General features: G+C 52.9%; 1 protein-coding gene across 4 annotated transcripts; it reads right to left on the reverse strand.

The window, feature by feature from the left end:
* Positions 1-4,602: 4,602 nt before the first annotated feature.
* IFT22 (intraflagellar transport 22) lies at positions 4,603-11,737 on the reverse strand. Of its 4 annotated transcripts, none has more exons than XM_055292710.2 (5): positions 11,586-11,737; positions 8,833-8,909; positions 7,988-8,077; positions 6,147-6,349; positions 4,603-5,097 (listed from the first exon to the last, which is right to left on the reverse strand). In XM_055292710.2, the coding sequence occupies exons 1-5, from the start codon at positions 11,622-11,624 to the stop codon at positions 4,949-4,951; spliced, it is 558 nt and encodes a 185-aa protein (XP_055148685.1). In that variant the 5' UTR covers positions 11,625-11,737; the 3' UTR covers positions 4,603-4,948. The 4 variants fall into 4 exon arrangements, with proteins under 4 accessions (XP_055148685.1, XP_055148687.1, XP_055148686.1 ...); XM_055292712.2 differs by having other exon boundaries at positions 8,833-8,940; positions 11,586-11,678; XM_055292711.2 differs by lacking the exon at positions 7,988-8,077.
* Between the last annotated feature and the right edge of the window lie 310 nt (positions 11,738-12,047).

A 12,047-nucleotide genomic window follows, 5' to 3' on the forward strand; every position in this document is an offset into this window, starting at 1 on the left:
CCGGCCTCCAGGCTCAAGCAATTCTTATGCCTCAGCCACATGAATAACTGTTATTACAGGTGTGTGCCAACATGCCTGGCGAATTTTTGTATTTTTAGTAGAGATTGGGTTTTACCATGTTGGCCAGGTTGTTCTTGAACTCCTGGCTTCAAGAGTTCTCCCATCTCAGCCTCCCAAAGTGTTGGGATTACAGGCGTGACCCACTGCAACTTGTCAGGCACTTAATTTTTTTTTTTCTCCTCTTTGAGACAGAGTCTTGCTCTGTCACCAGGCTGGAGTGCAGTGGTGCGATCTCAGCTCACTGTAATCTCCACCTCCCGGGTTCAAGCAATTCTCCTGCCTCAGCCTTCTGAGTAGCTGGGACTACAGGCATGCCCCACCATGCCCAGGTAATTTTTGTATTTTTAGTAGTGACCGGGTTTCACCATGTTGGCCAGCATGGTCTCGATCTCTCTTTTTTTTTTTTTTTTTTTTTTTTTTTTTTCTTTTTTTTTTTTTATTAATTTTTTTTGCATACAAAAACAATAAACATTTTCTAAAAATACATACAAACAAAAAGATGCGTATCAAACATATTAGGAAGGTTGCACATGGGAAGTCGGGGAATAGAAATGGGGGTGGGAGTTAAAATAAATGAGAGAGGGACTTTATATGGATCAGTGACAATAACTCAATCCTCTATTTGACAAAGAAGAGGGAGAAGGAAGAGGAAGAAAAAGAAAGTGGGATAAAGGATCAGAAAGGGAGGAAAATAGAAAAAATTAGAGTATGACTCCAGGGTAGACCTGTTTTGTTGTCATTGAGTTGGTTGGTTGGTTTGTCTGTTGTATTCTTCATGTTTCGCCAAGTTGGCCAGACTGGTCTCGAACTCCTAGCCCAAAGTGATCAACCCGCCTCGCCCCCCAGAGCGCCGGGACCACAGGCGTCAGCCACCACGTCCAGCCCCCACATTGCTTCTGGCCTCCGTGGTAGACCTCCCAGACGGAGCGGCCAGGCAGAGGAGCTCCTCACTTCTACCCAGACACGGGGCGGCCGGGCAGAGGGGCTCCTCACTTCCCAGACGGGGCGGCCAGGCAGAGACGCTCCTCACTTCTTCCCAGACGATAGGTGGCCGGGCAGAGGCGCTCCTCACTTCCCAGACGATGGGTGGTCGGGCAGAGGCGCTCCCCACTTCCCAGACGATGGGTGGCCGGGCAGAGGCGCTCCTCACTTCCCAGACGATGGGCGGCCGGGCAGAGGCGCTCCTCACTACTTCCCAGATGGGGCAGCCGGGCAGAGGCGCTCCTCACTTTCCAGACGATGGGCGGCCGGGCAGAGGCGCTCCTCACTTCCCAGACGATGGGCGGTCGGGCAGAGGCGCTCCTCACCTCCCAGACGATGGGTGGCCAGGCAGAGGCACTCCTCACTTCCCAGATGGGGCAGCCGGGCAGAGGCGCTCCTCACTTTCCAGACGATGGGTGGCCGGGCAGAGGCGCTCCTCACCTCCCAGACGATGGGTGGCCGGGCAGAGGCGCTCCTCACCTCCCAGACGGGGCGGCCGGGCAGAGGCGCTCCTCACTTCTTCCCGGACGGGGCGGCCGGGCAGAGGCGCTCCTCACTTCTTCCTGGACGGGGCGGCCGGGCAGAGGAGCTCCTCACTTCTTCCCGACGGGGCGGCCGGGCAGAGGCGCTCCTCACTTCTTCCCGGACGGGGCGGCCGGGCAGAGGCGCTCCTCACTTCTTCCCGGACGGGGCGGCCGGGCAGAGGCGCTCCTCACTTCTTCCCGGACGGGGCGGCCGGGCAGAGGCGCTCCTCACTTCTTCCCAGACGGGGCGGCCGGGCAGAGGCGCTCCTCACTTCCCAGACGGTGGGTGGCCGGGCAGAGGCGCTCCTCACTTCCCAGACGATGGGTGGCCGGGCAGAGGCGCTCCTCACTTCTTCCCGGACGGGGCGGCCGGGCAGAGGCGCTCCTCACTTCTTCCCGGACGGGGCGGCCGGGCAGAGGCGCTCCTCACTTCTTCCCGGACGGGGCGGCCGGGCAGAGGCGCTCCTCACCTCCCAGACGATGGGAGGCCGGGCAGAGGCGCTCCTCACTTCCCAGACGATGGGTGGCCGGGCAGAGGCGCTCCTCATTTCCCAGACGGGGCGGCCGGGCAGAGGCGCTCCTCACTTCCCAGACGGGGTGGCCGGGCAGAGGCGCTCCTCACTTCCCAGACGATGGGTGGCCGGGCAGAGGCGCTCCTCACTTCCCAGACGGTGGGTGGCCGGGCACAGGCGCTCCTCACTTCCCAGACGGTGGGTGGCCGGGCAGAGGCGCTCCTCACTTCCCAGACGGTGGGTGGCCGGGCAGAGGCGCTCCTCACTTCCCAGACGGTGGGTGGCCGGGCAGAGGCGCTCCTCACTTCCCAGACGGTGGGTGGCCGGGCCGAGGCGCTCCTCACTTCCCAGACGGTGGGTGGCCGGGCAGAGGCGCTCCTCACTTCCCAGACGGTGGGTGGCCGGGCAGAGGCGCTCCTCACTTCCCAGACGGGGCGACCGGGCAGAGGCGCCCCTCACTTCCCAGACGGTGGGTGGCCGGGCAGAGGCGCTCCTCACTTCCCAGACAATGGGTGGCCGGGCAGAGGCGCTCCTCACTTCTTCCCGGATGGGGCGGCCGGGCAGAGGCACTCCTCACTTCTTCCCGGATGGGGCGGCCGGGCAGAGGCACTCCTCACTTCTTCCTGGACGGGGCGGCCGGGCAGAGGCGCTCCTCACTTCCCAGACGGGGTGGCCGGGCAGAGGCGCTCCTCACTTCCCAGACGGGGTGGCCAGGCAGAGGTGCTCCTCACCTCCCAGACGGGGCGGCCGGGCAGAGGCGCTCCCCACCTTCCAGATGGGGCGGCGGCCGGGCAGGGGCTGCAATCCCAGCACCCTGGCAGGCCAAGGCAGGCGGCTGGGGGGTAGAGGCTGCCGCGAGGCCAGACCACGCCACCGCACTCCAGCCCGGGCAACACCGAGCACTGGGTGAGCGAGACTCCGTTTGTAGTCGCAGTACCTCGGGAGGCTGAGGCGGGCAGAGCACTCGGCGTCAGGAGGTGGCGACCAGCGTGGCCAAGATGGCGGACGCGTGCCTGCATCCAAAGGAGAAAAGGCAGGCAGCGGTGGCGCGCGCTGGCAGTCCCAGGCAGTCGGCCGCGCGGGCAGCAGCAAGCCGAGTAGATTGTAGCCTGCGCCAGAGAGGGAAAGAAAGAAAGAAAGAAAGAAAGAAAAGAAAAGAAAAGAAAAGAAAAGAAAAGAAAAGAAAGAAAGGAAGGAAGGAAGGAAGGAAGGAAGGAAGGAAGGAAGGAAGGAAGGAAGGAAGGAAGGAAGGAAGGAAGGAAGGAAGGAAGGAAGGAAGGAAGGGTCTCGATCTCTTGACGTTGTGATCCGCCTGCCTCAGCCTCCCAAAGTGCTGGGATTACAGGCGTGAGCCACCACGCCCAGCCAGGCACTTCAAATTTTTTGTCACTCTGTGTGTCTGCGAATAACTGAGAAAGTCCCACAGTACTGATGTGGGGGTTACAAACATATTTTAGTGAGTAGGCAAATTCTCAAATACAAAATCTATGAATAAGGATCAAGTATACGTTCATTTGGCATTTTAAGTACCCCAGGTTCCCTCATTATCTGAGGGAGGGCAGCACATGAAACTTATTTAGACCCCTTTTTAAACATTTAATGTAATTTAATTTATTTGAGACAGGGTGTCTGTCGCCCAGGCTGGAGTATAGTGGCACGATCTCGGCTCAGTGCAATCTGCCTCCCAGGCTCAAGCAATTCTTATGCCTCAGGCACTCAAGTAGCTGGTATTACAGGCATGTGCCAACACACCTTGTGAATTTTTGTATTTTTAGCAGAGATGGGGTTTTGCCATGTTGGCCAGGCTGGTCTTGAACTCCTGGCCTCATGTGATCCGCCTGCCTTGGCATCACAAAGTGCTGGGATTACAAGTGTGAGCCACTGCTCCCGGGCTAGAACTCTTTTTTTTTGAGACGGAGTCTTGCTCTGTTGCCCAGGCTGGAGTATAGTGGCACAATCTTGGCTCACTGCAACCTCTGCCTCTCAGGCTCAAGCAATTCTTATGCCTCAGCCTCCCAAGTAGCTGGGATTACAGGCACACGCCACCACACCCAGCTAATTTTTCTATTTTTGGTAGAGATGGGGTTTCACCATGTTGGTTAGGATGGTCTCGATCTCCTAATCTCATGATCCACCCGCCTTGGCCTCCCAAAGTGCTGGGATTACAAGTGTGAGCCACCATGCCCCACCTAGAACTCTTATAGAGAATGAAGAATGCGTTTGGATTTTCTTTTTTGCATATCCAAGATATTGCACTCAAGTTTCTGAATCTGCCTATTAGGTTGGCGCAGAAGTAATTGTGGCTTTTGCCATTAAAAATTAAAAATGGCAAAAACCACAATTAGTTTTGCACCAACCTAGTATTTAGGAAAATGGAATGAGTTCCATGACTGTGGGGATTTCTGTCTTTTTCATTTATGCTGTCTACGGTCAGCAGCTAGAACAGCAGTGCACACACAGCAGGTGCTCAGCCAGTCGGTATTCGTTGGGTGAATCAAGGAATGAAAATCACATTCAAGCCAATACACAGGATTAAACTACTGTTGTATCATTGGGCTGCAACAGTTACAACTCCACAAATTGTATAACTGGACATATGTGAGGTGGTAAATCCCTCCATTTTACAGGTCTTTGGGAAGTTCTGGGGCCAGGAAATCCAAATTCGATAATCGGATTTTCTCAGCTGAACTCAGGACAGAGCACAGATGGTCTGAGTGAACGCCCTGCGTGACAGGTGCCTTCCTGCATGTAGGAACACTTCCTCTGCAGTCACAGGGAGAAGAAAACATCAGGAGCTGGATGTGATTTCAGATCTGCACCGAGAAACATGCTGATTTCACTGGGGCTGTGGCAGTCCCACGTGAAGGCTGGCTAGGTCATAATTGACATCTCCTCCCTGTCTCTGCTCTCAGACATGGAGTTGATTATGCTTTTTAAATACTTTATGAATTCCATCCGGATCTCCTCAGGGTCGTCTTCCAGGTTCGAGTGCACCAGCTTCAGCTTGTTCAAGGGTGGCGCTTGAAAATGACGAGAAGGTTAATTAGGCAAAGAGTTTCAATGAGGGGCCCTTTATAGCTCCCAGTGAAACTTCTAGAAGAAATTTAACTTTCTGAAGTTCACAGATCAAGTTGTCTTCCTTGACACCAGAGAACAGAGAATGGGTTTGCTATACTGCCCCCTGGCGACAGGATGAAAACCTTACAAACCACTTTCCAGGTCTTCTGTTCTTAAACCAAAAAGGAATAGATTCTCTATTATTCTCATTTTGTTTCTGAATATTTTGTGAGTTCTTTTTCAGGATTACTGTGTCACCTCTGGGATGTGTGTTATGTGAATCGGTGGTTTTTCTCCAGAAAAGTTCTTTCAGAAAGAGTGCCCCCCTTGTTGTACCCAAGAATAGCTACAAACAGGATTTTCCCACTTTGTATTCTGCTTTTTTTTTGAAACAGAGTTTCACTCTTGTTGTCCAGGCTGGAGTGCAATGGCACAATCTCAGCTCACTGCAACCTCTACCTCCCAGGTACAAGTGATTCTCCTGCCTCAGCCTCCTGAGTAGCTGGGATTACAGGTATGCACCACCACCCCTGGCTAATTTTTGTATTTTTAGTAGAGATGGGGTTTCACCGTGTTGGCCAGGTTGGTCTAGAACTCCTGACCTCAAGTGATCCACCCGCCTCAGCCTCCCAAAGTGTTGGGATTACAGGCGTGAGCCACCATGCCCGGCCTTTTTCTTTTTTATTTTTGAGATGGTGTCTCGCCCTGTCACACAAACTGGAGTGTAGTGGTGAGATCTCAACTCACTGCAATCTCTGCCTCCTGGGCTCAAGCAATTCTCCTGCCTTAGCCCCCGGAGTAGCTGGGACTACAGGCACCTGCCATCATGCCTGGCTAATTTTTGTATTTTTAGTAGAGACGGAGTGGATTCACATGGAGAGGGCAACAATTGCCTAGGGTACAGTAGGTGCTCAGTAACTGGACAGAGCTGCTGGTTTCTAGGACGTGGGGCAATATGTAGGTGTCCAAAACATTCAAGACAAAAGAGGAAGAGAAATTCCAGTTTCCTTACACAAAGACAGGCTTCCTTTGTCATCTCCAGAGCCTGGTTTGTGGTGTGCAATTAGCATACACTGTGTGTCCTGTAAGGACTGCTGTTGGACAAAGCAGGAATACCACATCTCCATTTCCTTCTGGTGGCTTGGGATGTCAGCATTGAAGACTATCACCACTCCATGAGCATCCTTCATCAGGGCCGGCCAGCAGGACTCGAACCTGCGAGGAAGAAAAGGAACAAGAGGGAAAGTGAGGTCATTCTGGTTTCTAACTGTGGACTTTAAAAATAATATCTTAGTATTAAAAGTTGGTCTATGATGGCCGGGTGTGGTGGCTCACACCTGTAATCCCAGCACTTTGGGAGGCTGAGGCGGGCGATCATGAGGTCAGGAGATCGAGACCATCCTGGCTAACATGGTGAAACCCCGTCTCTACTAAAAATACAAAAAAGTTAGCCAAGTGTGGTTGTGGGCGCCTGTAGTCCCAGCTACTCGGGAGGCCGAGGCAGGAGAATGGCGTGAACCTGGGAGACGGAGCTTGCAGTAAGCCGAGATCGCGCCACTGCACTCCAGCCTGGGTGACAGAGCGAGACTCTGTCTCAAAAAAATAAAAAAAAAAAGTTGGTGGATGACTTCCTTTTTTTTTTTTTTTTTTTTTAAGAGAATGGGTCTTGCTCTGTCTCCCAGGCTTAAGTGCAGTTGTGGGATCATAGCTCACTGCAGCCTCCAATGTGGGCCCAAGTGATCTTTCTGCCTCAGCCTCCTGAGTAGCTAGGACTACAGGTATGCACCACATCAGGTCAATCTTATTTTTGGTAAAGGTTGATGATTTCTTCATTAAAAAAAATTGTTATTATTATTATTATTTTTTGAGACAAGAGTCTGGCTCTGTTGCCCAGGCTTGAGTGCGGTAGCACGATCTTGGCTCACCACAACGTCCACCTCCCAGGTTCAAGTGATTCTCATGCCTCAGTCTCCTGATGTAGCTGGGATTATTGGTACACACCACTGTACTGGGCTAAGTTTTGTATTTTTAGTAGACACGGGGTTTCGCTATGTTGGCCAGACTGGTCTCAAACTACTGAGCTCTGGTGATCTCCAACTCCTGAGCTCTGGTGATCTCCCAAAGCAATGGATTACAGGCATGAGCCATGGTGCCTGGCCCCTATTTTTTTTTTTTTAAAGATGAGGTTTCATCATGTTGGGCGGGCTGGTCTTGAACTCCTGACCTGAGGTGATCTGCCTGCCTCGGCCTCCCAAAGTACTGGGATTACAGGCGTCAGCCACTGTGCCTGGCCAAGGTTGATGACTTGTAACTGTATCATAACCTAATCACCAAAGTGTATAAAGCAATGCATGTCAGCAAATAATTTATCAAGCTCCTCAAACGTGCCAGGAAACATGCTAGGCCCAACTTCATGGTGCCTGGGGGGCACTGATTTTTTTGTTTTGTTTTGTTTTTTTAAGATAGAAGTTCAGCTCTGTCACCCAGGCTGGAGTACAATGGTGCGATCTCAGCTCACTGCAACTTCTGCCTCCCGGGTTCAAGCAACTTCCACTTGAACCTCCCGGGTTCACTGCAACCTCTGCCTCTGGGTTCAAGCAGTTCTCCTGCCTCAGCCTCCCAAGTAACTGGGATTACCTGTGCCCGCCACCACGCCTGGCTAATTTTTTGTATTTTTAGTAGAGACGGAGTTTCGCCATGTTGGCCAGGCTGCTCTTGAACTCTTCTTCTCAGGTGATCCACCCACCTTGGCCTCCCAAAGTGCTGGAATTACAGGTGTGAGCCACCACCCCTGGCCTGGGCAGCTGATTTTTAAACCATTTGATGAAGTGACTTTCTTTAAAGGAAACATACTTAGCATCGCCACCACAGTCCCACAGCTCAAATTCACAGCTTGTGCCTTTGTTGTTGCTGGCAACGTGCGGGTTCTCAAATTCTAGGATCCTGAAAGGAAAAAGAAGAGCAGTAGGCTGGGTGCAGTGGCTCACACCTGTAATCTCAGCACTCTGGGAGGCCAAGGTGGGCAGATCATTTGAGGTCAGGAGTTTGAGACGAGCCTGGCCAACATGGTGAAACCCTCGCTACACTAAAAATAAAACAATTAGCCGGGCATGATGGTGTGCACCTGTAATCCCAGCTACTGGGGAGGCTGAGGCAGGAGAATCGCTTGAACCTGGGAGGCGGAGGTTGCAGTGAGCCGAGATTGCGCCACTGCACTCCAGCCTGGGCGACAGGATGAGACTCCTTCTCAAACAAAAAAAAAAAAAAAGAAAAAAAAAAAAAAAGAAGAGCAGCAGCAGCACCAATAATGAGGCTGCATTACACTTTTGCAATGCCAACAGCAACAAAAGTAGGAGGTGGGTGATGGTTGGGCAGTCTTTTTAAATTGTTTTATTTTAATTTTGTTTTGAGACAGGGTCTCACCTCTGTCACCCAGGCATGATCATAGCTCACTGCAGCCTCCAACTCCTGGCCTCAAGCGATCCTCCTGCTTCAGCCTACCGTGTAGCTGAGACTACAGACACATTCCAACACACCTGGCTAATATTTTATTTTTAGTTGAGATGGGGTCTCCCCATATTGCCCAGGGCTCAGGTGATCCTCCCGCTTTGACCTCCCGGAGCACTGGGATTAGAGGCATGAGCCTCCCTGCCTAGCCAGTTGGACACTCTTTGGGACACAGATTTGTCAGGGCTCACCTCACTCCTTGGGTTGGGCTGTATTCAGTGATGTCAGAAGATTCTGTCAGAAAGTTGGCCAAAACAGTCTTTCCACTCTGTGAAAATGAGTGCAAACAAAGGTCTTTGCTGAAAGGCAGAAAAGGAAACTGAAAAAATGACCCCAAGAGGTGGCCTGGAACCCGGTGTGGTGCAGTATAGGTCATGGGCACCCTGAGATCACTGGGGTGGTTACGACCTCACTGTCTTGCTCTAGTGCAGTGGGCGCACCCTGGTCTGGGTCCAGGGAGCATGGGATTAAGGAGTTTTTATTTTTCTTTTTTGAGACAGAGTTTCACTCTTGTTGCCCAGGCTGTGATCTAGGCTCACTGTAACCCCCGGGTTCAAACGATTCTCCTGCCTCAGCCTCCTGAGTAGTTGGGATTACAGGTGCCTGCCACCACGCCCGGCTAACTTTTGTATTTGTAGTAGAGATCGGGGTTTCACCACGTTAGTCGGGCTGGTCTCGAACTCCTGACTTCAGGTGATCCACCCACCTGGGCCTCCCAGAGTGCTGGGTTTATAGGGATGAGCCGCTGCGCCCAGCCAAGGAGTTCTTTTAGGTCACAGAGAGGATCAAAGTCAGCCTGGGGACTCGTGGCTAGCTGTCTCATAATCTCACATGGAGCTGTTTGTCCATCTTGATTATATGAGTAATACGCATTGATTTTTTTTTTTTTTTTTTTTTTTTTGACAAGGTCTTGCTCTGTTGCCCAGGCTGGAGTGCAGCAACGTGATCATAGCTCACTGCAGCCTTGATCTGTAGGGCTCCAGTGATCCTCTTGCCTTAGCCTCCTGAGCCACCTGGGACTACAGGTGTGCACCACCACGACCGGCTAATTTTTGTATTGTTTGTAGAGATGGGGTTTCCCTATGTTGCCCAGGCTGGTCTTGAATGCCTGAGCTCAAGTGGTCTCCCCACCTCAGCCTCCCAAAGTGCTGGCAGGTGTTAGCCACTGCGCCTGGCCTAAGACTTCTACAGGTTTTATTTATTTATTTTTTTAGATGGAGTTTCGCTCTTGTTCCCCAGGCTGGAGTGCAATGGCGTGATCTTGGCTCATTGCAACCTCTGCCTCCCGGATTCAAGTGATTCTCCTGCCTCAGACTCCCGAGTAGCTGGGATTACAGGCATGCACCACCAAGCCCAGCTAACTTCTATATTTTTAGTACAGTTGGGGTTTCACCATGTTAGTCAGGCTGGTCTCGAGCTCCTGACCTCAGGTGATCCACCTGCCTTGGCCTCCCAAAGTGCTGGGATTACAGGCGTGAGCCACCGCACCCGGCTGTTTTTTTTTATTGTTATTATTTTTTGAGATGGAGTCTCGCTCTATTGCCCAGGATGGAGTGCAGTGATGCGGTCTCGGCTCACTGCAAGCTCCGCCTCCCGAGTTCACGCCATTCTCCTGCCTCAGCCTCCCGAGTAGCTGGGACTACAGGCCCCTGCCACCACGCGTGGCTAATTTTTTTGTATTTTTAGTAGAGACGGGGTTTCACCATGTTTAGCCAGGATGGTCTCGATCTCCTGACCTTGTGATCCGCCCGCCTGGGCCTCCCAAAGTGTTGGGATTACAGGCGTGAGCCACCGTGCCCGACCTTTTTTTTTTTTTTTTTTTTTTAAACGCATTTAGCTTTAGTCCATCTGAGCTTTATTCTGTGGATGATGTGAAGTATACATGTAGATGTGATCCCCACTACCATGACCCCAACACACACATTAATAGCCAGTGGTTCCAGGACCATATAGTAAAACGCCCAGGCCTCGAGCAATGGCTCACGCCTGTATTCCCAGAACTTTGAGAGGCTGAGGCGGGAGGACTGTTTGACCCCAAGAGTTGGAGACCAGCCTAGGTGCTAGGCAACATTAGCAAGATCCTGTCTCTACAAATAAGTAACAAATTAAGGCTAGGCGCGGTGGCTCATCCCTACAATCCCAGCACTTTGGGAGGCCGAGGCGGGCGGATCACTTGAGGTCAGCAGTTAGAGACCAGCCTGGCCAGCAAGGTGAAAACCCATCTCTACATAAAATACAAAAATTAGCCAGGGGTAATGGTGTGGGCCTGTAATCTCAGCTACTCAGGAGGCTGAGGCAGGAGAATCGCTTGAACCCGGGCGGCGAAGTTTGCACTGAGCCAAGATCATGCCACTGCACTCTAGCCTGGGTGACAGGGTGAGACTCTGTCTCAAACAAAACAAAACAAAACAAAACAAAACAAAACAAAACAAAACAAAACAAAACAAAAACAACAAATTTAGTCGGGCGTGGTGGTGCACGCCTGTAGTCCCAGCTACTCAGGAGGCTGAGGCAGGAGGACTGCTTGAGCCCAGGGTAGTCGAAGCTGCAGTGAGCTATGATCATACCACTGCACTCTAGCCTGGACGACACAGCGACAACCTGTCTCAAACAAAAGTCCAGACCCACAGACGCATTTATTAGGGGGATCCCGGGGGCAACAGAAAGAGTCACGAAACCTAGGCTGTGGTTCCAATGATGCCACTCAGTACCTTGGGCCTTCGGGGCTCATTAACACCGGGCTCGCCTCCACTACCTCCTCTGGAATCAAGGTCTGAAAGCACGGAGTTCACGGAAAGGGCAGGGGCGCCAGCCGGGATGGGCGCGGTGGGCCCGGGTTCCCGCCTCCTGGAGCAAGCCGCAGATCAGACCGGTGGGGACCTGCGCTCGCCCAGGTCCCGAGGCCTGCTCCCCGCTCCCTCTGCCGTACCGGGCCGGGACTCACCTCGCAAGGCCCCACGAAGAGGATCTTGGCCTTCAGCATCGTTGTCCGCCGCGGCGTAGACGACCGCAGCCCACCGGAGCCAGCGTGTCAGGGCGGAGCGCTACTTGGCCACTTTCGTTTCCATGGTGACGGCGAGCAGCCCGCAGGGGCCGACGGGACTCGGCCACTTCCGGCGCGCGGGGCGGAAAGCGGGCGCGTTTGCTACTGGGAGGGGGTCGGAGAGAAGCCACAAAGCCCGGGCTGCAGACGCGGTTCTGCAGGGTTGGCCTGTATTTCTTTTAGAGATAGGGTCTCACTCTCTCGCCCAGGCTGGAGCGCAGTGGCGCGATCTCGGCTGACAGCAACCTCCAACTTTTGGGCTCAAACGATCCTTCTGCCTCAGCCTCCCGCGTAGCTGGCACTACAGGCACGCGCCATCACGTCCGACTAATTTTTAAAAATTTTCTATTTGTAAGACTGGGT

Source organism: Symphalangus syndactylus, chromosome 9 (assembly GCF_028878055.3).
Source record: "Symphalangus syndactylus isolate Jambi chromosome 9, NHGRI_mSymSyn1-v2.1_pri, whole genome shotgun sequence".
NCBI classification, from domain to species: Eukaryota; Metazoa; Chordata; class Mammalia; order Primates; family Hylobatidae; genus Symphalangus; species Symphalangus syndactylus.

Excerpts from the sequence above, each read along its gene's own strand:
- IFT22 (XM_055292710.2), bottom strand. The coding sequence starts at position 11,624 with ATGCTGAAGGCCAAGATCCTCTTCGTGGGGCCTTGCGAG. Across the intron at positions 8,910-11,585 it reads TCTTCGTGGGGCCTTGCGAG|AGTGGAAAGACTGTTTTGGC; the intron begins GTGAGTCCCGGC and ends TCATTTTCACAG. Across the intron at positions 6,350-7,987 it reads GACTGTGGTGGCGATGCTAA|GTTCGAGTCCTGCTGGCCGG; the intron begins GTATGTTTCCTT and ends TCTTCCTCGCAG.